Below are 26,351 nucleotides of genomic sequence, written 5' to 3'. Positions count from 1 at the left end.
GGACCTGGAATGGATAGGCTGCAGGAACAGGACTCACCCGGACAACAACATCCTGTGACAAACAGTGAGAGCTACAGCCCTCACATCAAAGTTGATGAGCCAAAAGGCTGAAACATTTGCTTGGGTACAAATCTGTTTCTGCTAATATTCCAGTCCTTGTACTCCATATCATATGCCAAACAGTTTTGAATGACAAGGAGTGGAATGATGGCGAAACAGACTGGTACCCAGGCTACCAAAACATATAAAAGGCCATAATGTCTGTGCAATCTAAATATGGAAGACGTGGCTGGAGCCAGCCGGGGTCATTGGCCTAAAACTCACTGTCATCAGTGCCATTGAACTGGACTTCCTTTGGTAAGTCTCATGACACAATAAAACGGACACTAGTCATGAACATTGTTGAGCTCGTTACACCTGGGCCGGGCCAGGCACGTTGAAGACCACTGTCGACAATTCATATTTTAAAGGCAATGTTCCAACATTCGTGAAGATCGCATTCATGGTAAATGCTGCAGATATTGGCTCAATAGGAAATTATCTTTACAGACAAACGCTCTACAACGTGCCTCTGATTGAATCCCGGGCTCAAGTGACAAATACCTGCAGTGGTAAATCAACAACTCCATGGAAAATTATTTTGAATATCATATACGGTGCATTCGGAAAGTATTCAGACCCCTTGACTTTTTTCACATTTTGCTACGTTTTAGCCTTATCTTGAAATAGTTTTTTTCCTCATCAATCTACACACAATACCCCATAATGACAGAGCAAAAATAGGTAAAGAAATGCTTACAAATTTATAAAAACTGAAATATCACATTTACCTAAGTATTCAGACCTTTTACTCATTACTTTGCTGAAGCACCTTTGGCAGCCTCAAATCTTCTTCGTTATGAGGCTACAAGCTTGGCACACCTGTATTTGGGGAGTTCCTCCCATTCTTCTCTGCAGATCCTCTAAAGCTCAGTCAGGTTGGATGGGGAGCGTCGCTGCACAGCTATTTTCAGGTCTCTCCAGAGACGTTAGATCAGGTTCAAGTCCGGGCTCTGGCTGGGCCACTCAAGGACATTCAAAGACTTGTCCTGAAGCCACTCCTGCGTTGTCTTGGCTGTGTGCTTAAGGTCATTGTTCTGTTGGAAGGTGAACCCCATGTTTGAGGTCCTGAGCACTCTGGAGCAGATTTTCATCATCAATGATCTCTCTGTAACTTGCTCCGTTCATCTTTCCCTTGATCCTGACTAGTCTCCCAGTCACTGCCGCTGAAAAACATCCCCATGCTTCACCGTAGGGATGGTGCCAGGTTTTCTCCAGACGTGACACTTGGCATTCAGGCCAGAGCTCAATCTTGGTTTAATCAGTCCTTTAGGTGCCTTTTGGCAAACTGTCATGTGCCTTTTACTGAGGAGTGGCTTCCATCTGGCCACTCTATCATAAAGGCCTGATTGGTAGAGTGCTGCAGAGATGGTTGTCCTTCTGGAAGGCTTCGTCATTATGGGGGTATTGTGTGTAGATTGATGAGGGAAAACAATTTAATCCATTTTAGAATAATAACGTAACAAAATGTGGAAAAAGTCAAGGGGTCTGAACACTTTCCGAATGCACTGTACGTTTAAGCTGTGTCTTCTTAAAGATTTCTTAAGAATGTTTATGCTTTGGTATTGCACATTTAAGATATTCAACAAAGCCAACTGAATGTGTAATTCACTTTTTTGAGAAAGGGCATCGGCAAGATTAGAACCTGTGACCTGTGCCAGTAAGGGGGAGGGCATCATAACGCTTTATTTTTGGAAAAAAGGTCAGTGAGTTAGTAATTTCCTATATCAGTAGATTATAAAGTTGCATTGGGATTTAACAAGAGCGAACAACACTTACGCATGTAAAAACTCCAAAGGGGTGGATTAAATCTGTATCGCGGAAGATCAGCGTTAAAATGTAAAGGCAAGTTCCGATTGAGCCGAAAAGATGCAGCATTTACCGCGAACGCAGGAATATCACCTTTAAATTGAGCTATAACCTGGATATTCCGCAATACTTCTGCGATACAGATTGAATCCAGCCCTAAGTCATTACTCCACGTGCTTGACATAGGCCTACATCACTTTGTTCTGAGCCAACTTCAACTTCGGCTTTGAATGGGGCACCCGGCCCATCATGACTGGTGGGACAGCCCGGTTTCAAAACAGATGCAGTCACCTTTCACCCACTGCAAACACCGCCCACCCGGACCAGCACTAACATCCTCATTACCAAACTCTGCCCACTGTGCTTTTATCCAACCAATCAATTTGTCCCCGACTACCTCCAAAAGGTGGTCAGGAAGATCTGATCACAATCAGTTATTTTAATAGTCTACACCTGTCTAAAAATGTGGGCACAATCAGAATGTGGACAAGATCCGTACAGATGTTAGCACCAGGTATAAACAGGGCTCAATAGATGATACCCAATGCATCAGTACAAAAGGTATTGAAGTTACATTCATCATCATAATGTCTTAGAAACAATCTGAAACAAATGACAGTATATTGTCAGAATAGTGAATAATAATTTAGTGATGCATAATGCTGGTTCATAATTGTTTTTAGAAACATGATTAAACAACAACCATCCTATTTCACAACTCACGTCTCAATTCATAAAATTATTATGGATGGTTTCCCCAGACACAGATTACGCATAGTCCTGGACTAAAAGGCACTCTCAATGGAGATTCGCCATTGAAAGCGCTTTTTAGTCGAAGTTTAGGCTAATTGGTCTAAGAAAATCGCCTCTAGACGACCAGTTTGGTAAGCATCGTCTAGCCCTAGGTTATAGACAGCCTTGCAAGGCCCCATGGTAATGTCAGCCAACACTTTATACATTATTAACAGAGTACCATCTCAGACAAGCAGTATCTCTTAGTTCTCTAGTCTTTCGTTGTATTCTAGTCTTCAATCCATCTTTGAAAACACAGATTACAAAAATATGCAGCCAAACCACAGTCCTTGAAACAAACAGCTTTACAAAAAAGTTTCCCGAAAATAAATGAATTATCAGCATTTAATGTCTTATCAAAATGTGTCCTTTCAACACAGTGGTTTGGCAAGGTCTACTCAATACAACCAATGGTTTAGTATAGTATTAGAAGATACAACAGTCATTGTTGAAATACAATGTGTAAATTCTAGAAAAATAGGATAATGATACTGTACAATAGTAACCTCTGACCCAGGAGTCAGACCTAATAGACAGTGCGTTCTTGGGGTAAGGATTTAGTTCACTCAGATACGCTACCACTCCGATATCACACAGCTTTCACAGTGCACAGACAACCACATGAACTAACCAACCACATGAACTAACCAACCACATGAACTAACCAACCACACAAATGTATCTACTCACTCGCGGCACATATTTGTATCCATTTCTACTTCCACTGGTAATAAAATGCATAGTAGCCTAGTTAGTTACACAATTATTGTATATCTGAAATCCCTGGGCGTAACATTGTTTCATTTACTATAGGCTTTACCCGTCCTAGCCTAGCTAGTTTGCGTCCAAAAGGGCACTCTATTCCCTATTGCGCACTACTTTTGACTAGAGCCCACCAGCACTACATAGGATAGGTTGACATTTTGGACGCAAACCTAGACTGGCATGACGGTCTGAGCACCAGGAACTTAGGTCCTTTGTGTCTCCATGGTTTCAATGAGCTTCCCAGTCTCTCTCTGGAGGGAACATCAAGTTACATTATGTTAGATAGTGACAAAATGTCCTACAACTGCCTGCCCGCTACACTGCACAAAGGAGTCAGATGAAGAACTCATCTATTGGGTCTGTGCCGTGTGTGGGTGACAGAGCCTTTGCTGCTGGCTTAGCAGGAGTCTGTGGCCCCACAGGCCCTTTGGAGTGGCTCTGACCCGGCGATGCCCAGCTGATAACACTGCTATCCCAGGCTTGTGACCCTGCCTTGCACCCAGGACTGGCAGCTTTGGTTGAGCTGCTCACAACCCAAGTCCTGTGGTGGGGTGGAGGTGTGAGAGCTTCCGGTAGACAGGCACTCAGCTCCCTTGCCAGGCTCTCCAGGGCAGAGGCCCCCACAGCGGCTGGTCTCTCGGAACGCTGCGTCACCGAGACGCCTGTGTCCCTCGAGCTGGTCGCCATGGTGAAGTCTGTGTCCGAGCGCGGGGTCGTTGTCACGGGGACGCCCGTGTCTACGTTGGTCTCCGGCTCTTCCTCCTCCTCCAGCAGTAGATGGGAGATGGACAGGGAGGGCCGCGCCGGGGAGGCGGAGCATGAGAGAGGGGAGGATTCGTGGGGTTGGTTAACGGATAGCGTGGCGGGACTGCTGCGCTGAGATGAGTAGCAGGAGCTGCCTGGAGGGGTGCTGTAGCAGCTGTCTGAGCCCATGCTCTCCCCCCCTCCCCCACACCGCAGACCCCCGGGTAAAACAGGCCTATCCAGGCCTGGGTCGGTGCGCGGCCTGTTCCCTGGACGGGTCACTGGGGTCATCTGGCCGCAGGGCTGCAGGGCGTGGGCTGCTGGCGGGGAGGACACGACGCTCCTTAATAGCCCTCTGGGCGAGACGCTGGGGCAGGTCAGAGGGAAGGCACAGGTCAGGGGTCGCTGAGGCTGCTCTGGGGCTTTCACCTGGGGGACAGAGATTGACAGTTTTAACTTTCTCTGGAAGACTTGAGGTGAAAGGAATGGATGGTTCAACAATTATGGAGCCCACAGAGACAGGAAAAACAAACCTAAGTTCCAATTAAAAGATGCATTATGCAGAAATCGCCCCGCCATTTCCTGGTTGCTAAAAGTCTAATAGTTTGCCTAATTTCAGTTTCTGTGACAAAACAAGCACAGAGAATCATTGTACTATCTATACCGCTGTGAAATATATTTTCCATAACCAAAAATATTGTATTTTTAGCTGGCGTACAAAACTGAAAGTAAAAGACGCAAAAACAAAATGTAAGTGTGGGAAGAATAGAAATAGCGCATATAGAACAGATCTACCGCTTCTTAGATTTGCTTTCAATGGGAATTACAGATTTTTAACTCCCATTTTGGTCGGGTCGGACAAAAAAAGTACATATTGCAGCTTTAAGATTGACAACCAAAATCTTAGCTTGTATCCAGCCCATTCGGACGATTCATGCCTCTCAAAGTTAATATGCATTTATGCAGTGGTTGCAACGGGGAAAGTATGTTTCAATGTTAACCATTTTATGCTTTGCCTTCCTGAACACAGCGTTGGCTTGGAGTGTTTTCCATTTATTGGCCAACATTTGGTGAAGGAAAGGTAAATGAGAGTGTTTGATACTATATAAAACCCGAGAACGCCTGAAGGCCATCATTCTGTGTGGGAGTGGGTGCATTTATAGAGTAGGGGAAACCAGTGCAGTGGTATACAGTGAGCTCCAAAAGTATTGGGACTGTGACATGTTTTGTTGTTTAGGCTCTGTACTGCAGAACTTTGGATTTGAAATGATACAATACCTATGAGGTTAAAGTGCAGACTGTCAGCTTTAATCTTAGGGTATTTTCATCCATATCGGGTGAACCTTTTTGAAAGTATAGCACTTTTTGTACATCATCCCCCCATTTTAGGGAACCAAATGTATTGGGACAAATTCACTTACGTATTAAAGTAGTCAAAAGTTTAGTATTTGGTCCCATATTCATAGCACACAATGATTACATCAAGCTTGTGACGCCACAAACTTGTTGGATGCATTTGCTGTTTGTTTTGATTATTAATATTGATTATTGCCTGAATCAGTTTGTGATTTCATGCCTGTATTTGAACCTGCTAATTGATGATTGGTTAATAATGCTATGGTCCATATTGAGGGTTCCAAGGTAGGGTATTTAAGCCTTGTCATTTATGCCTAGGCCAGGGAGGGGACAGGTGATATAGAGGCCTGGGTTGTTTGAGCGCAACCTTTTATTTGGTTTATCCCCAGTTTATGTTCCTCTTGCAACTTCCTTTGTTAATTATTTTTGTAAAGTTCTCTATTGGCCACAAAATAATCTGAAACCCAACAAAAACCAAGAGCAAATGCATCCAACAAATTTGGAGTCACAATCTTGATGTAATCATTGCGTACTATGAATATGGGACCAAATACTACACTTGACTAATTTAATACACATAAGTCTCCTAAAATGGGGGAACCATGTTCAAAAAGTTCTGTCATTTCTAAACGGTTTATCTGATACGGATGAAAATATCCTGGTCATTGTATCATTTCAAATCCAAAGTGCTGGAGAACAGAGCCAAAACAACAACAAAAATGTGTCACTGTCCCAATACTTTTGGAGCTCGCTGCATCTCTGTGCTGCACACACAGACTGCGTTTACATTATTTTGCTACTGGCCTACTTTTTATCCTGATGGTTTTACAAGACAATCAGCCTGAATGCAGACCAGTAGTCTCACTGTAGCTAATAGATAATCAGAGTAACTTCATCCAGCGTTACATGTTTTCCAGAGGAGGCTGGTGGGGGGAAATATAGGAGGGGCTCATTGTAATGGCTGGAATTGTATCAATGAAACAGAGTCAAACACATTGTTTCCATTTGTTTGATACCATTGCAGCCCGTCCTCATAGCTCCTCCCACCAGCCTCTGGTGTTCACAGCCATAGAGGATTGCTTCCAATAGCTCCTCTGGAGGCAGAAACCACAGAGGTTTCACATAGCAGCTAAACATTTACCACAACTCTAAACCCAAACATATTTCCATCTCGAGAAGCAACTGGGCTTCGCACTTCTCATCATTTAAATGTAGGGAAAGAAATGCAGCAAGAAGACGCAGTGTGGCGAAGGTAAGACAAAAGGCAAATCATAAAATACACAGTAGCTTATTTCCATCTATATATTACTGGCACTATCTCTGACCACAGATCCACACAGGAGTCTGAATACAAGTACTGTAGTGCAATATAGGAAATAGTGTCATGTCAATTAAAATACCTGGAAGAGTATCTTGTTCCCGTCCAGGTCTTCGGTCTGCCAGCGTATAGCGCTGATGGGCGTGCACGGATTGGGCAGCAGGGGCACGAGCTGACCCATCTCCTCCACCCTGAACTGCAGCACAGCGGAGTTGCAGGCCTCCACCCTGACCCCTGGGGAGAGCTGTTTGAGAGCCAGCTGCAGACACAGCCCTGGTTCTGTGTAGAGCGTAAACCAACAGAACCCAGTCTTCTGCTCCTCCACCTGCCTCTGCAGCACCGTCTCATAAAGCCGCACCGCGTCGTCAAAGTTATCGTAGCTGCTGTAGAGCGTCACCCGCAGCATCTCCCCGCCGCAGTGCACCGGGCGCACCCCCCACACAGGCATCCCCGTGCCCAGGCTGTAGAAGTCTCGGCTGGGCAGGAGGTAGGGCCGGAGCAGGGCATTGGCCGGGGAGGTGGAGGAGGTAATGTGGACGCCCCCAGTCCTCCCACCGCAGCTCTCCGTGTGGTGGTACTGCCAGGGGGGGCGCTGTAGGAAGTCCAGCACCCGAAGGATGCGCTCCTCGCCGTAGGCCTCATGGAGGAAGACGGTCACAGCCAGGGAGGGGTACCCAGCCACGGGGCACAAGCGGGAGCGGGCGTAGTCGCGGAGGGGGCAGGCCCGTTCGGAGACATGGAAGAGGCGCAGGCTGGGGCATACCCAGCGGAGGAGGCGGTCCAGGGTGTGCTGCAGCAGGAGCGAGTCCCCGGGGTTGGCCAGCAGATGCATGCTCATCATCAGGGGCTCCTGGACCCGACTGGCCAGTAGCTCACCTGACAATATAGCCACAGAGGAACAGGGTTAGGGAGGTATGAAACTGAAGAAAAATCCTTCCACTGACATTACAGAATAAGACAGTCAGTTTGAACAGAATATTGTCTTTATCAGAAGAGACACCAACAACATGCATGTGCGAAAGAAATATAAATGGTATACTTACTGCTTGATGATGTCATCTTACTGCAATCAGATCTAGAAAATAAGAGTGGCAGACAATTATAAAGGCAATTCCAAAAACACATAATGGAAAAACAAAATCAATAAGCCATTGTTTTAGCACACATTAAAACTATACCTTTGTACCATAATCTGTTCAGTAGTAAATGATCTAGCAGCCAGATACCCCTCATCCTTAAATCAAACGTAGTCACCATGGCAGCTAGGAACATACAGGGAAGAGTCATAATAGCCAGGAAGTAAAGCCGCACTGGATTTTTTTGTTGAATTCAAACACGATTTAAAATGTATTTTCAGAAGGGCTCTTCTCACTATATACATCTCTTGGTAGTCAGGAGCCATTTTATAATTTTGGTCCATTATCTTCCCGTTTACATCTTATAGCAAACCTATATTCTTGGCAGCCCTAGTGTGATGGGGAAGAATGGCAGAGCAGACAATCATATAACCCTAAATAATTTGATGTGCAACTTGTAATTACTATTAATATAGAGAAGAAGAAAAATCTGACATCTGTGCCGTTTGGAAGCAATGTTGTACATCTCGTTGTTTCCTTTTCAAAGCCCACTGTTGCACAAGTGATACATTGTATCGATTCGCTTGACTGAGAACAATACGTTCTTTCAAGTTTCGCAGTGTGTAGGCTGGAGTAGCCTATAGACCTACTATTTAATTTTTTTAACGGAATCTAAACTGATTGGATCCCCCTCACCTACTGAACAAACGCGCTATACAGCGCAAAGATCGCCACGATTACAAGCCCAGAGCACCCACTCCACCACTGCTTTGATCTCCCATCAGGTCATAGAAATTAGACAAATGGCGGCGCACTCCACGCTTTGGGATGATTTTCATCCCAGGGTCTATCACTATTATGAAGAACTCCCCATATGCGCAGGCATGGGATGGTAGGAAAGTTATCGTTCTGACTGTTCCTATTGTTTGTTTCCTGCTGTCTTTTCTGTTTGGTTTAGGCCTATGTGATGTGTGAGAAGTGCTAAGATTCCCTCTTGTAGGACAAACATATATCTGAATAGTCTCCCTTTTCCATTATACACCATCATCAATTCAAAAGATTTTTTTTGTCACATGCCCGAATACAACAACAGGTGTAGACCTTAGTGAAAAATATTTACTAAATAAACTAAAAAGTTTAAAAGTACCAAATAACAATAACGATGCTACAGTTGAAGTCAGAAGTGTACATACACTCAGGTTGGAGTCATTAAAACTCGTTTTTCAACCACTCCACAAATTTATTGTTAACAAACTATAGTTTTGGCAAGTCGGTTAGGACATCTACTTTGTGCATGACAAGTCATTTTTCCAACAATTGTTTACAGACAGATTACTTCACTATATCACAATTCCAGTGGGTCAGAAGTTTACATACACTAAGTTGACCTGTGCCTTTAAACAGCTTGGAAAATTCCAGAAAATGACATCATGGCTTTAGAAGCTTCTGACATAATTTGAGTCAATTGGAGGTGTACCTGTGAATGTATTTAAAGGCCGACCTTCAAACTCAGCGCCTCTTTGCTTGACATCATGGGGAAATCAAAAGAAATCAGCCATGACCTCAGAAAAACCATTGTAGACCTCCACAAGTCTGGTTCATCCTTGGGAGTAATTTCCAAATGCCTGAAGGTACCACGTTCATCTGTACAAACAATAGTACGCAAGTATAAACTAGAGGTCGATCGGTTATGATTTTTCAAAGCCGATACCGATAATTGGAGGACCAAAAAAAGCCGATACTGATTAATTGGCTGATATAAAAAAAAATATGTAATAATGACAATTACAACAATACTGAATGAACACTTATTTTAACTTAATATAATACATCAATAAAATCAATTTAGTCTCAAATAAATAAACATGCTCAATTTAGTTTAAATAATGCAAAAACAAAGTGTTGGAGAAGAAAGTAAAAGTACAATATTTGTCATGTAAAAAAGCTAACGTTTAAGTTCCTTGCTCAGAACATGAGAACATATAAAAGCTGGTGGTTCCTTTTAACATGAGTCTTCAATATTCCCAGGTAAGAAATTTTAGGTTGTAGTTATTATAGGACTATTTCTCTCTATACCATTTGTATTTCATATAACTTTGACTATTGGATGTTCTTATAGGCACTATAGTATTGCCAGCCTAATCTTTGGAGTTGATAGGCTTGTAGTCATAAACAGCGCAATGCTTGAAGCACAGCGAAGAGCTGCTGGCAAATGCAGGAAAGTGCTGTTTGAATGAATGCTTACGAGCCTGCTGCTGCCTACAACCGCTCAGTCAGACTGCTCTATCAAATATCAAATCATAGACTTAATTATAATAACACACAGAAATACGAGCCTTTGGTCATTAATATGGTCAAATCTGGAAAATATAATTTCGAAAACAAAACATTTATTCTTTCAGTGAAATACGGAACCGTTCCGTATTTTATCTAACGGGTGGCATCCCTAAGTCTAAATATTGCTGTTACATTTCACAACCTTCAGTGTTGTCATAATTATGTACAATTCTAGCAAATTAATGACGGTCTTTGTTAGGAAGAAATGGTATTCACACAGTTCGCAACGAGCCAGACAGCCCAAACTGCTGCATATACCCTGACTGCTTGCACAGAACGCAAGAGAAGTGACAATTACCCTAGTTAAAAGAAATTCATGTTAGCAGTCAATATTAACTAAATATGCAGGTTTAAAAATATATACTTGTGTATTGATTTTAAATAAGGCATTGATGTTTATGGTTAGGTACACATTGGTGCAACGACAGTGCTTTTTTCACGAATGCACTTGTTAAATTATCACCCATTTGGCGAAGTAGGGTGTGATTCGATGATAAATTAACATGCACCGCATCGATTATATGCAACGCAGGACAAGCTAATAGACATCCACAAGTCTGGTTCATCCTTGAGAGTAATTTCCAAAACGCCTGAAGGTACCACGTTCATCTGTACAAACAATAGTATGCAAGTATAAAAACCATGGGCCCACGGAGCCGTCATATCGCTCAGGAAGGAGATGCGTTCTGTCTCCTAGAGATGAACGTACTTTGGTGCGAAAAGTGCAAATCAATCCCAGAACAACAAAGGACCTTGTGAAGATGCTGGAGGAAACAGGTACAAAAAGTATCTATATCCACAGTAAAACAAGTCCTATATCCACATAAGCTGAAAGGCCACTCAGCAAGGAAGAAGCCACCGCTCCAAAACCGCCATAAAAAAGCCAGACTACGGTTTGCAACTGCACATGGGGACAAAGATTGTACTTTTTGGAGAAATGTCCTCTGGTCTGATGAAACACAAATAGAACTGTTTGGCCATAATGACCATCGTTATGTTTGGAGGAAAAAGGGGGACGTTTGCAAGCCGAAGAACACCATTCCAACCGTGAAGCACGGGGGTGGCAGCATCATGTAGTGGGGGTGCTTTGCTGCAGGAGGGACTTGTGCACTTCACAAAATAGATGGCATCATGAGGACAGAAAATTCTGTGGATATATTGAAGCAACATCTCTAGACATCAGTCAGGAAGCTTGGTCGCAAATGGGTCTTCCAAATTGACAATGACCCCAAGCATGCTTCCAAAGTTGTGGCAAAATGGCTTAAGGACAACAAAGTCAGGATATTGGCCCTGACCTCAATCCTATAGACAATTTGTAGGCAGACCTGAAAAAGCGTGTGCGAGCAAGGAGGCCTACAAACCTGACTCAGTTACACCAGCTCTGTCAGGAGGAATGGGCCAAAATTCACCCAACTTATTGTGGGAAGCTTGTGGAAGGCTACCCGAAACGTTTGACCCAAGTTAAACAATTTAAAGGCAATGCTACCAAATACTAATTGAGTGTATGTAAACTTCTGACCCACTGGGAATGTGATGAAAGAAATAAAAGCTGAAATAAATCAAATATTATTCTGGCATTTCACATTCTAAAAATAAAGTGGTGATCCTATCTGACCTAAAACAGGGAATTTTTACTAGAGTTAAATGTCAGGAATTGTGAAAAACTGAGTTTAAATGTAGGTGTATGTAAACCTCCGACTTCAACTGTATATACAGGGGGTCCGGATTCGAGTCAATGTGCGTTGGTACAGGCTAGTCGAGGCAATTTGTACATGTAGGTAAGGGTAAAGTAACTATGCATAGATAATAAACAGCGAGTAGCAAGCAGCGTAAAGGGGGGGGGGGGGGGGGGGGGGGGGCAATGCAAATAGTCCGGGTAGCCATTTCATTAGCTGTTCAGCAGTCTTATGGCTTGGGGGTAGTAGCTGTTAACCTCTACAGGATGGGTGTCCCTATATCGGGACGGTTGAGCTAACATGCGCTAATGTGATTAACATGACAGTCTCAAAGTCAAGAGTGAAGAGGCGATTCCGGGATGCTGCCTTCTAGGCAGAGTTCCTCTGTCCAGTGTCTATGTTCTTTTGCCCATCTTAATTTTTTCTTTTCATTGGCCAGTCTAACATATGGCTTTTTCTTTGCAACTCTGCCTAGAAGGCCAGCATCCCGGAGTCGCCCCTTCAGTATTGACGTTGAGAATGGTGTTTTGTGGGTACTATTTAATGAAGCTGCCAGTTGAGGACTTGTGAGGCATCTGTTTCTCAAACTAGACACTCATGTACTTGTCCTCTTGCTCAGTTGTGCACCGTGGCCTCCCAATCCTCTTTCTATTCTGGTTAGAGCTAGTTTGCGCTGTTCTGTGAAGGGAGTAGTACACAGCGTTGTATGAGATCTTCAGTTTCTTGGCAATTTCTTGCATGGAATAGCCTTAATTTCTCAGAACAAGAATAGACTGATGAGTTTCAGAAGTTCTTTGTTCCTAGCCATTTTGAGCCTGTAATCAAACCGGCTGATGCTCCAGATACTCAACTAGTCTAAAGGTCAATTTTATTACTTCTTTAAATCAGCACAACAGCTTTCAGCTGTGCTAACATCATTGCAAAAGGGTTTTCTAATGAACAAGTAGCCTTTTAAAATTATAAACTTGGATTAGCTAACACAATGTGCCATTGGAACACGAGTGATGGTTGCTGATAATTCCATTAAAAATCAGCCGTTTCCAGCTACAATAGTAGTGTACTTACATCCTGATGGTCCAAGAGATAAAATGTAGCATAGTTTTGTTTGATAAAATCCATTTTTATATTCAAATGTAGGAACTGGGTTCTACAGTTTGAACCCCTGCTGTCTCTGGCTCCACACCCACCCCGGCATCTAGATGTGTGAAAGTTGGTGTATAAGCTAATGATCCATCATGTATAACATTCCTGGGAGTGTGTAAACTTAAAATTTGTATTACCATACCAATTTTGTATGTTCTCTATATTTATGTATTTGAAAATATATCAATTGACCAATTCGGCACATTTGGGTAGAATTGATACAAAATATTGTCCAGTATTGCCATGCTTCACTGGATCAATCTGAAACTTTGCACACACTGTGGCCAAAATCAAAATTGCGCCTAAACTGCAATAATACATTATGGCCTTTCTGGACAAAGCATGTTTTTTTTTGTATAATCTTTTACCAGATCTAATGTGTTATATTGTCCTACATTAATTTCACATACTTCAAAGTGTTGTTTCCTTTCATAGGTATCAAGAATGTGCATATCCTTGCTTCAGGTCCTGAGATACAGGCAGTTATATTTGGGTATGTCATTTTAGGCGAAAGTTGAAAAAAAGGGTACGATCCTTAAGAGCATGAAGCCTTTTGTAACTAGAGTTGGCACTCCAGTACCCCTTGCTGTGCATTAGCAGAGAAAACACTATGACTAGGGTGGCTGGAGTCTTTGGCAATTTTTAGGGCCTTCTTCTGACACCGCCTGGTATAGAGGTCCTGGATGGCTTGGCCCTTTTGAGGACCCATGCCAAATCTTTTCAGTCTCCTGAGGGGAATAGGCCCTCTTCACAGCTATCTTGTTGTGTTTGGACCATGTTAGTTTGTTGGTGATGTGGACACCAAGGAACTTGATGCTCTCAAACTGCTCCACTTTAGCCCCATCAATGAGAATGGGGGCTTGCTCGGCCTTGCTTTTCCTGTAGTCAATGATCATCTCCTTTGTCTTAATCACGTTGAGGGAGAGGTTGTTGTCCTGGCACAACACCGCCAGGTCCCTGACCACCTCCCTATAGGCAGTCTCATCATTGTAGGTGATCAGGCCTACCACCGTTGTGTCGTCGGCAAACTTGATGGTGTTGGAGTCGTGCTTGGCCATGCAGTCATGGGTGAACAGGAAGGCCCCCGTGTTGAGGATCAGCATGGAAGATGTCTTGTTGCCTACCCTTGCCACCTGGGGAAGGCCCGTCAGGAAGGATCCAAATGCAGAGGGATGTGTTTAGTCCCAGTGTCCTTAGCATGGTGATGTGTTTTGAGGGCACTATGGTGTTGAACGCTGAGCTGTAGTCAATGAACAGCATTTTCTTTTCTTTTTACCCCTTTATCTCCCCAATTTCATGGTATCCAAATTGGTAGTTACAGCCTTGTCATCGCTGCAACTCCCGTACGGACTCGGGAGAGGGGAAGGTTGAGAGCCGTGCGTCCTCCGAAACACAATGCCCGCTTAACCCGGAAGCCAGCCGCACCAATGTGTCGGAGGAAACACTGTACACCTGGCGACTGTGTCAGCGTGCATTGCGCCCGGCCCGCCACAGGAATCACTAGAGTGCGATGGGTCAAGAACATCCCTGCCGGCCAAACCCTCCCCCTAACCCGGACGACGCTGGGCCAATTGTGCGCCGCCCCATGGGTCTCCCGGTCGCGGCCAGCTGCGACAGAGCCTCGACTTGAACAAGGATCTCTTGTGGCACAGTGCCTTAGATCACTGTACCACTCGGGAGGCCACAATGAACAGCATTCTCACGTAGGTGTTCTTTTTGTCCAGGTGGGAAAGGGCAGTGTGGAGTGCAATAGAGATTGCGTCATCTGTGGATCTGTTGGGGTGGTATGCAAATTGGAGTAGGTCTAAGGTTTGTGGGATGATGGTGTTGATGTGAGCCATGTCCAGCCTTTCAAAGCACTTCATGGCTACAGACTCCTTCAATAGGCCTACCTCCTTTCTGCGTCAGACTCGGGCCTCATGTCTAGGGTGAAAAAAATCTACTTTTTGAAAAGTAGCATGCTCAGATTCTCAGACTGAATTCTTGGTAAACTGCGGTTTTTGTTGCAAACAAGACATACTAGTTTGGCGTTAGAGAAATAAAGTAAGATTAATATATTTTAATAGAGTAGGTAGGCCTACTAATTAGGGATGCACCAACATATCCACAGATGACACAATCTCTATTGCACTCCACACTGCACTTTCCCACCTGGACAAAAAGAACACCTACGTGAGAATGCTGTGGACTGTTCCCAAGAAAGCGAAGGTAACTGAACTAAATGACTATTGCCCCATAGCAGTCACTTCTGTCATCATGAAGTGATTTGAGAGACTAGTCAAGGATCATATCACCTCCATCCTACCGGATACCCTAGACCCACTTCAATTTGCATACCGCCCCAATAGGTCCACAGACGATGCAATCGCCAATACACTGCCCTTTCCCACCTGGACAAGAGGAATACCTATGTAAGAATGCTGTTCATTGACTACAGCTCAGCATTCAACACCATAGTTCCCTCCAAGCTCATCATTAAGCTTGAGGCGCTGGGTCTCGACCCCACCCTGTGCAATTCGGTCCTGGACTTTGACGGGCTGCCCCCAGGTGGTGAAGGTAGGAAACAACATCTCCACCCCGCTGATCCTCAACACTGGGGCCCCACAAGGGTGCTTTCTCAGCCCTCTCCTGTACTCTCTGTTCACCCACAACTGCGTGGCCATGCACGCCTCCAACTCAATTATCAAGTTTGCAGACGACACTACAGTGGTAGGCTTGATTACCAACAACGACAAGACAGCCTACAGGGAGGAGGTGAGGGCCCTCGGAGTGTGGTGTCAGGAAAATAACCCCTCACTCAATGTCAATAAAACAAAGGAGATGATTGTGGACTTCGGGAAACAGCAGAGGGAGCACCCCCCTATCTACATTGACGGGACAATCGTGAAGAAGGTGGAAAGTTAAGCTCCTCTGCGTACACATCATGGACAAACTGAAATAGTCCAGCCACACAGACAGCGTGGTGAAGGAGGCTGAAGAAATTTGGCTTGTCACCTAAAACTTCTACAGATACACAATCGAGAGCATCCTGTCGAGCTGTATTACCGCCTGGTACGGCAACTGCACTGCCTTCAACCGCAAGGCTCTCCAGAAGGTAGTGCGGTTTGCACAATGCATCACCGGGGGCAAACTACCTGCCCTCCAGGACCCAATGTCACAGGAAGGACAAAAAGATCATCAAGGACAACAACCACCCGAGCCACTGCCTGTTCACCCCGCTACCATCCAGAAGGCGAGGTCAGAACAGGTGCATCAAAGCTGGGACCGAGAGACTGAAACAGCTTCTATCGCAAGGCCATCAGACAGTCATCACTATCACAGAGAGGCTGCTGCCAACATACAGACTCATATCACTGGCCACTTTAATAATTGGTATCACTAGTCACTTTAAATAATGGCACTTTAATAAATGTTTACATATCCTACATTACTCATCTCATATGTATATACTGTATTTTATACCATCTATTGCATCTTGCCTGTGCCGCACGGCCATCGCACATCCATATATGTACATATTCTTATTCCATCCCCTTACATTGTCTGTGTAAGGTAGTCGTTGTGAATTTGTTAGATTAGTTGTTAGATATTACTGCACTGTCGGAACTAGAAGCACAAGCATTTTGCTACACTCGCATTAACATCTGCTAACCATGTGTATGTGACAAATATAATTTTTTATTTGAATTTGACTGTGCTCTGAAGCTATGCAGTACAAGATGCTAGCAGAGAAGGATCTAACATTCAGAAAGGCATGTGAGATGGCATTGTCAATGGAGTTAGCTCCCTGGTGTTCTTGGAATATTCAGGGAAAGCAAGAGAGGCTCAAATCATGTAAATGCAGTGAATACAGTTTACACTACTTCCAATGGGGAAAAGGGCATTACAGTGAATGTTACTTTGGATGGAAAGGATTTGGACATGCAGTTAGACACAGGGGCCGCTGTCTCTCTGGTCTCAGAAGTGTGTTACCATTGCTCTGTCTCACCTGTAGTTAAAGAAACCTGTAACTGCGTTGACTACCTAGTCAGGTGACAAAATTCCTTCGCTAGAGTATGTTAAAGAGCCAGTGTAGTATGAAAAACAACATGCGACTTTGCCATTGGTAATTGTCAAAGGAGACAGACCTGCACTGATGGGCCGTAACTGGCTAGAGAAAAGTTGAACTGGCAGAACATATTTTCAGTGGAAAAGGCTGTGACAGACAGACCCGGCATTCAAAGCTGTACTACAGCGCCACCAGGTGGTTTTCAGAAGGGACAAATTTCTAAGAAAAGGTCAGGACGCGTCCTGACACTCAGCCCATTTTCCAGAAGGCAAAACCGGTGCCATACTCATTGAAGGAAGCAGTGGACAAGGAGTTGGATAAGCTTGAGGAGACAAAGATCAAAGTCGAAAGGAGTTACTGGCACGCACCAATAGTGACAAATCCATTCGGATATGTGGCGATTATAAGGTCACCAACCAGAGCGTAGAAGAGGAGACTTATCCCTTACCAAACACTGAGGACTTAGTCGCTGCACTAGTTGGAGGGACATTGTTCAACAAATTAGATATCTTGCACGCCTACCAGCAGCTCTAGTTGGACACAGATTGAGAAATATCTGAAAATCAACACTCACCGTGGGCTGTACAGGTATGTATACACCTCAGCTACGGTGTCTCAAGTGCTCCTTCAATGTTTCAGTCGGTCATGGACCAGATTTTACAAGCAATCGAACATGTCACCTGTTTCCTGGATGACATCCTCATCCCGGATGGTTCTAAAGATGAATATCTGAAAAAGCTGAGTGAAACTCTCAAAGTGCAAGTTTTTACAAATCAGTGCGGAATACTTGGGCCATCAGATTGACAAGGACTGCATCCCACAGATGAAAAACTTGTAGCCATCATCAAAGCACCCAAGCCAACCAACGTAACAGAACTGAAGTCGTTCTTAGGCCTGCTAAAGTATTATGACTGATTACTATCGGACCTGTCAACCTTGCTCCAGCCGTTGCACAACCTGTTAAGAATAGAAGAATTGGACTGCCGCATGCGACGCAGTGTTTGAGAAAAGCAAACAACTGCTTCTACAGAGTAATGTCCTGGTGCACTACGACACCAAACGACCCTTCAAGCTTGCCTGTGAGGCATCACAATATGGTGTGGGCGCCGTGATCTCCCACATCATGGACAATTGAGAAGAAAAACCCATTGTGTTTGCTTCGCGGACGCTATCAGACGCAGAAAAAAAAAGAGGCCCTGTCAATCATCTTTGGAGTCATGAAGTTTCATAAGTACCTATACGGATGAAAGTTTACGTTAATCACTGGTTGCAAGCCTTTGCTGGATATTTTGGGACCCAAGTCTATGGTTCCAATCTTAGCAGCATTGAGAATGCAAAGATGGGCACTCCTACTCATGGCGTACAACTAAGACATTGAATACCGAAAGTCAACTGATCACAGTAATGCTGACAGCGTTGTCAAGACTACCAAGAGAAGAGAAAGACATCACAGCCGAGGGAAGCATATTTTACTTCTCACAAGTGGATGAGTTGCCAGTGTGTGCAAAAGACATTGCGCAAAGTACAAGAAAAGATCCGCTACTCAGCAAGGTTTGGAGTTACACTGTAAATGGGTGGCCAAGATACTTCATGTGAGTACATCCGTCACGTATGAAACCATACTTCATGTGAAGACACAAGTTGTCTGAAGATCAAGGCTGTGTACGCTGGGGCTTGTGAGTGATCATACCCCCAGCACAGACAGAGACTGTTGGAGGACTTTCCCCACAAACATCCTGGCATCTGTCAGATGAAGGCCTTAACCCGTAGCTACATCTGGTGGCCAGGGTTGGACAGTGACAGAAGAAAGTGCAGAGTTGACAAATCTGCCAAGCAGTACAGAAGATGCCAGCTGTCGCGCCACTTCATGTTTGGAGATGGCCAGAGTGGGTGTGGCAGAGAATTCACATCACCTTTGCTGAAAAGGAAAAGCAGAACTTTTTAGTGATCATCAACAGTCATTCAAAGTGGTTAGAAGTTCTTCACGTCTTCAATGACATCAAAGAACCTCATCGAAAAGGTACGAAGCCTGTTCACAGCCTATAGATTGTGCGAAGAAATTATGTCAGATAACGGACCCCAACTGGTCCGATTTCAAACAATTCCTAAAAAAAAATGATGGAATCAAGCAGACCCTTGTTCCTGCCTACAATCCTGCCTCAAATGGTGCCGCAGAAAGGTCAGTCCAGATATTCAAGAGAGCTCTGATTGAAAAACGTCTTGGGAGGATAACAGACTGTCTCGCTCAAGCATCGCTAAGCCAACTTTCAGCCCGTGTACCGCAGTACCCCTCACAGTCACAGGTCGGACCCAGCCGAGCTCTTCCTGAATCGCCAGATCTGAACACGCTTCAAGCAACTCAGACCTGACTTCGCTGAAACAGTGGAAGAAAAACAAGGCAAACAAAAGAAACACCATGACCATGGTGGACAACACAGAGTTTTCCAGGAGGAAGACAGTTCAGGAGACAGTAAACCAGAGACTGGGACCTGTGACTTACCTCATTCAGGACAGACAAACACTGTTCACATGTTGCCATGGAGAGGTGCCAAAAGGGACAAGTTTTTTTCTCCCTTTTTCTCCCTAATTTCATGGTATCCAAGTGGTAGTTACAGTCTTGTCTCATCGCTGCAACTCCTGTACGGACTCGGGAGAGGCAAAGGTCGAGAGCCGTGCGTCGCCCGAAACACAACCCAGCCAAGCTGCACTGCTTCTTGACACAACGCCCGCTTAACCCGGAAGCCAGCTGCACCAATGTGTCGGAGGAAACACCGTACACCTGGCGACAGGGTCAGCGTGCATTGTGAGTCACTAGAGCGCAATGGGACAAGAACATCCCTGCCGGCCAATCCCTCCCCTAACCCGGACGACGCTGGGCCAATTGTGCACCGCCCCATGGGTCTCCCGGTCGTGACAGAGCCTGGACTCGAACCAGGATCTCTAGTGGCACAGCTAGAAATGCGATGACAAACAGGACTACTTACCTGAGGACAGAGAGCTGTCAACCCCAGAGGACATCCCCGATATCCCACAGACGGCTCCAGTTCTGACCGCTCATCAATGTTCCTGGACAGCAACCTCAGCCCAAGTCAAGTTGCCTAGCCAACACTGGAAACTTACCAACTCCAGCAAGCTCAAGGAGTCCCACAAAGCAGCCTGAGGAACGTAGGTATCCTGAAAGGATCTGTAATGTTCTGAAAACCCTTGACCTGTAAGTAACAAAAACAAGACTGTTCAGTTCAAAGACTATTGAGTTCAAAGACTGAAAAAACAAAACAAATGTAGCCTGTTGACATTTATTGATCTCTGTTAAAATGGGGCTTAGTTTACAATTGCGGTAATGCTTAAAATGTATATGTGAGCTGTTACGGTGTAAACGAGTGTAATAGATTGGTCTATTAACATGGTAATCTGCCTAGATAGGATTATCACTTACTTGATTGGTTAATACTGTGGCCTCTTAATTTTGATACGTTGATAAAACGTGCTGCCTCGAACATGCCCCTGTGTTGTACTACTATGGTTTGGATTAGTAAAGTTTCCCAACGAAGCTCTTCTCTCCCGTCCAGTTATTAGTTATTTTATAGGTGATAAAACCAAAAATACTACAAATAGTACAGGAGAAGGCATTATAAAATAATTGCCTCTGTTTCTATGGATGGATTTTTGCAAGGCTACTTTGAAGGAAGCATGTCTTATTATTTGAAGTAAAGTAAAATATTCAGGTTTCAAACAATTATACTGCCTCAAGCTCACACTGCAATGTGGTGGGTGACGTGCTGATAGTACTTTAATTACAAGTTGAGAAATAAAAATAGCTCCTTTTAAATCGTGGCCACAAGTTAACAAATTATTGCATTTAGAATTGTTATTTGTTGCGCAATGACTGGTCTTACAAAAGTAGGTTTCACTCCAGTAGCCTACAGACTTTTTGAGGAGCTACTCTCGGGCTGCCTGACAGGTGGTAGGCTATTCCGTTCCTCAAACTAGGCTCTGTATGCTGTGATAAATAATATGCATGATGACTAGGGATGCACGATATATCAGTAAGCATATCGGAATCGGACGATATTAGCTAAAAATGCCAACGTCGGCCCGATGTCTAGTTTAACGCTGATGTGCAAAACCGATGTCAAAGCTGACGTGCATACCTATATAACATAGGTAGATGACGTAATGATGCCACGAAAAATACAGCGCTACACAGAACAAAAGCAGAAAAATACCAAGCGCACACTTCCAAGAACTAAACAAGTTAAGTCGAGCAGTCATTTGAAAGAATAAGAACATTTCAGCGAGACAACTCAAAAGGTGAAATGGAATTCATTGACTATCAACCGATCTCTGTCGTGGATGATGTTGGCTTTCGCCGACTGGTCGAGCACCGGCACACACTACCAAGTAGATGCAATTTTTCAGATGTTGCCCTACCGGAGTTACACAGTATTGTTGAAATGCACTAGAGGTCGACCGATTAATCGGAATGGCTGATTAATTAGGGCCGATTTCAAGTTTTCATAACAATCGGAAATCGGTATTTTTGGACGCCGGATTAAAAAAATATAATAATGTTTTACACACCTTTATTTAACTAGGCAAGTCAGTTAAGAACACATTCTTATTTTCAATGACGGCCTAGGAATGGTGGGTTAACTGCCTTGTTCAGGGGCAGAACAACAGATTTTTACTTTGTCAGCTCGGGGATTCAATCTTGCAACCTTACGGTTAACTAGTCCAACGCTCTAACCACCTGCTTTACATTGCACTCCACGAGGAGCCTGCCTGTTACGCGAATGCAGTAAGAAGCCAAGGTAAGTTGCTAACTAGCATTAAACTTACCTTATTAAAAAACAATCAATTATAATCACTAGTTAACTACACATGGTTGATGATATTACCATTTTATCTAGCCTGTCCTGCGTTGCATATAATCGCTTAGGTACACGTTGCTCCAACGTGTACCTAGCCATAAACATCAATGCCTTTCTTAAAATCAATACACAAGTATATATTTTTAAACCTGCATATTTAGTTAATATTGCCTGCTAACATGAATTTCTTTTAACTAGGGAAAATGTGTCACTTCTCTTGCAAACAGAGTCAGGGTATATGCAGCAGTTTGGGCCGCCTGGCTCGTTGGGAACTGTGTGAATACTATTTCTTCCTAACAAAGACAGTCGACTTCGCTAAACGGGGGATGATTTAGCAAAAGCGCATTTGTGAAAAAAGCACAATCGTTGCACGACTGTACCTAACCATAAACATCAATGCCTTTCTTAAAATCAATACACAGAAGAATATATTTTTAAACCTGCATATTTAGCTAAAAGAAATCCAGGTTAGCAGGCAATATTAACCAGTTGAAATTGTGTCATTTTGCATTCATTGCACGCAGTCAGGGTATATGCAACAGTTTGGGCCGCCTGGCTCGTTGCTAACTAATTTGCCAAAATTTTACATAATTATGACATAACATTGAAGGTTGTGCAATGTAACAGGAATATTTAGACTTAGGGATGCCACCCGTTAGATAACATATGGAACGGTTCCGTATTTCACTGACAGGAAAAACATTTTGTTTTCGAGATGATAGTTTCCGGATTCGACCATATTAATGACCTAAGGCTCGTATTTCTGTGTGTTATTATGCTATAATTAAGTCTATGATTTGATAGAGCAGTCTGACTGAGCGATGGTAGGCAGCAGCAGGCTCGTAAGCATTCATTCAAAACAGCCCTTCGCAATGCATTGCGCTGTTTATGACTTCAAGCCTGTCAACTCCCAAGATTAGGCTGGTGTAACCGATGTGAAATGGCTAGCTAGTTAGCCGGGTGCGCGCTAATAGCGTTTCAAACGTCACTCGCTCTGAGACTTGGAGTAGTTGTTTCCCATGCTCTACATGGGTAACGCTGCTTCGAGGGTGGCTGTTGTCGATGTGTTCCTGGTTTGAGCCCAGGTAGGAGCGAGGAGAGGGACGGAAGCTATACTGTTACACTGGCAATACTAAAGTGCCTATAAGAACATCCAATAGTCAAAGGTATATGAAATACAAATCGTATAGAGAGAAATAGTCCTATAATAACTACAACCTAAAACATCTTACCTGGGAATATTGAAGACTCATGTTAAAAGGAACCACCAGCTTTCAAATGTTCTCATGTTCTGAGCAAGGAACTTAAACGTTAGCTTTTTTACATGGCACATATTGCACTTTTACTTTCTTCAACACTTTGTTTCCGCATTATTTAAACCAAATTGAACATGTTTCATTATTTATTTGAGGCTAAATTGATTTTATTGATGTATTATATTAAGTTAAAATAAGTGTTCATTCAGTATTGTTGTAATTGTCATTATTACAAATAAAATAAAAAAACAATTGGCCGATTAATCGGCATCGGCATTTTTGGTCCTCCAATAATCGGTATAGGCATTGAAAAATCATAGTCGGTCGACCTCTAAACTTTACTAGAATGCTTCAAGGCCACAGAAAATTGTAATATCTGTATCGTTTTTTTGGGCAAGGAAAATATTGGATATCGGCCAAAAATGTCATATGTGCATCCCTAATGACGACTAACGAAAATATACATGCACCAATTTAATTCCACAAAATTATGCAAATGTCCTATAGACCAATAAGCATGACCAGTCAAATGTATTTTCAGCAGCTAACCAATTAACGGTTAACATATGTACTATTAATAGACATGGGTGATTTTACCACTAATCAGAAATAAATTATTAGTCATTGAATTGATTGGCCAATAACCAAGTTAATTAAATGTGTAGTGTAGGGCTATGAATTGGGCAGCTAGTAACCTATTTGCTAATTATATTCTGGCCGCCGACAAGCTCAGGAACAAATTGGCTGGAGGGCAAGCCTAGCTGCCAAACCCTGTTGTATATTTAAGCAATAACGAGGAGGTGTGGTGTGAATTCACATTATAAACTGGGTGGTTCGACCCCTGAATGCTGATTGTCAGACAGCTGTGGTATATCATATACAAAATATGTATTTTTAATACATTGGTAACCAGTTTATAATAGCAATAAGGCACCTCGGGGGTTTGTGGTAAATGGCCAATATACCATGGCTAAGGGCTGTTCTTCTGTACGATGCAACACGGAGTGGTTGGATAACGCCCTTAGCCATGATTTAACCTGTGTTTAACTAGGCAAGTCAGTTAAGAACAAATTCTAATTTACAATGATGGCCTACCAAAAGACCTCCTGCGGGGACAGGGGCTGGGATTAAAAATACATTAAATAAAAATATAGTACAAAACAGACATAAGAGAGACAACACGACATAGAGAGAACTAGGACAACAACACAGCATGGCAGCAACACATGACAACAACATGGTAGCAAACAACATCGCAGCAGCATAAAACATGGTACAAACATTGGGCACAGGCAGATGTATATATTTAATGTATTACATGAATGGTGACCACAACCCTCCCGAAAAACATTTACATAGTGTATTAATGCGACTTTTTCCACCCTGCTCAATGTATTCAATTTCAAATGTGGCTCCCAGTGCGACCTTACTTGCTGGCAGCTCCTTCTCTGTACGTTCCTAGCCCAGCAGTGTCATCTAGCCGTGGAAACGTGCATCTTTCGTTACTATGACAACGGCTACGTGGTGAGTTAGAGAAGCCTAGCTGGTAACTAAACAGCAACAATCAAGCCAACAGTTAATTTTTTGCTAGCTAATTAAAGGTTAGTAAACCACATTAAGTTCTTACTTGTAAGTTGACATAAGATGATTGTAACTGACATAAGTGTAACTGTAGCTACCTAGCTAATTTAGACCAGAAAGAGGTTGACCATTTACAATTGCCTGTTTGGGCTGTTGTTGCATGCAAAAACGTTCGGCAAGCTATTGTAGCTAGCTAGTGATTCCCACCCACTAAGTTGTGTGACTCGTTTTAAATTATTAACGTTTGCTAATCACACCGCCTGTAACGTTGATAGAAAACACTGAAGTAGATTTTGCTGGGGAACTTATACTGCACAAAGAGAAATGGTAATGATTCACATCTTGCCAGTACTTGGATACCGCAAACAAATGCTAGCTAGCTAACTAGCTTAAGGAACTTACTCGGCAGTCTCAGCTCCCGAATCCACGTTTTCATCAACGGTTCCGTTGAATAGAATCGATCTTCGTAGCATTGTCCTTTAATGCCACCGGACTTCAATCGAGTCCTATGGAGAAAAGCACATTTTTGTAGTGGCCTTAACTTCTAGACTGATGACAAGAATTGGCACCGTTCAGTCAGCCCGTTAGCGAAGTCTGTTTTTTTCACGAGCATCGTTCTAGCTGGGACACTGACGTCATCTGCTGTACTGGTACCTTTAGACATAGCTATTTTATACAGGGAGTAGAATGTCATTATTAAGGAAGGCTGTAAAAAAAAAAAAAAAAAAGATAAATAGAAAAGTCATGTCTACTCACCCGCACATGAATAAAGACGTGCAGAGTTGACCAGGAGAAATGAAAAATGGGAGAAAGGGCTTAGTCTAAATGAGGAAAATAATATGCAGAATAGCGCCAGATGGCAGTCGTCTCACCGTCACGTATGAGCAGACAAAGGATAGTCCAGACGGGTTAACTAGCCTTTGAGGGGCAAAGGAGGTAATACCACTTCCGTAATGTAAATGAGAATGGAATCCTGTGAAATTGAGGCCATCTCCTGTCACATTTCTGTTAAAGAGCATTAACAACCCTGGCACCTATGCCCCATTTTAGCCCTTGTTACATTGCCACATTCTTGATGTGTTCCAGCATGTGATTTGTTTGTAGACATAGCAAATATAATGATTCTAGTTCTGTGGTAGCCATTCTGGAACATTGGAGTCTATAATTGGCATCTTCTGTTGGCCACAAATGTCTCATTAAATTAATTTTCTAATAATCAACATTAACTTGTCATAGCAGTTGTCTGTAGTATTTGTGAGATGCACATTTATCCCATGTCATGTGGCCTCAACCAACTTAATTGCACACTGAGAAATAACATTCACTTGAGGGGATTCAGTAAGAAACATTGCAGTTCTAAAGCAAGTGCAGACTCAAAGTTGGCTACCACTGTTTGAAAGCAATACAAATGGTTATTTTGAATTCCTCTTCTTGGCTGAGTAACAGTTTGACTGTGGTTCCCTCTATGCATTAAGCTTCA

The 26,351-nt window shown here is 43.3% G+C and overlaps 1 protein-coding gene across 5 annotated transcripts; it reads right to left on the bottom strand.

The window, feature by feature from the left end:
* Positions 1 to 1,763: 1,763 nt before the first annotated feature.
* Positions 1,764 to 26,308, bottom strand: LOC115205867 (protein FAM124B). Of its 5 annotated transcripts, none has more exons than XM_029772258.1 (5): positions 25,274 to 25,348; positions 20,284 to 20,372; positions 7,927 to 7,958; positions 6,966 to 7,759; positions 1,764 to 4,638 (listed from the first exon to the last, which is right to left on the bottom strand). In XM_029772258.1, exons 3-5 carry the CDS (start codon positions 7,940 to 7,942, stop codon positions 3,799 to 3,801), a joined length of 1,650 nt encoding a protein of 549 aa, XP_029628118.1. In that variant the 5' UTR covers positions 7,943 to 7,958; positions 20,284 to 20,372; positions 25,274 to 25,348; the 3' UTR covers positions 1,764 to 3,798. The 5 variants fall into 5 exon arrangements, with proteins under 5 accessions (XP_029628118.1, XP_029628117.1, XP_029628119.1 ...); XM_029772257.1 differs by lacking the exon at positions 20,284 to 20,372 and adding an exon at positions 8,062 to 8,145 and having other exon boundaries at positions 25,274 to 25,328; XM_029772259.1 differs by lacking the exon at positions 25,274 to 25,348 and adding an exon at positions 24,721 to 24,734.
* Positions 26,309 to 26,351: the final 43 nt, after the last annotated feature.

The sequence above is a fragment of the Salmo trutta genome, chromosome 13 (genome assembly GCF_901001165.1).
Source record: "Salmo trutta chromosome 13, fSalTru1.1, whole genome shotgun sequence".
NCBI classification, from domain to species: domain Eukaryota; kingdom Metazoa; phylum Chordata; class Actinopteri; order Salmoniformes; family Salmonidae; genus Salmo; species Salmo trutta.
The sequence above is the reverse complement of the archived record's forward strand: the minus strand, read 5'-3'. Positions and strand labels throughout refer to the sequence as shown.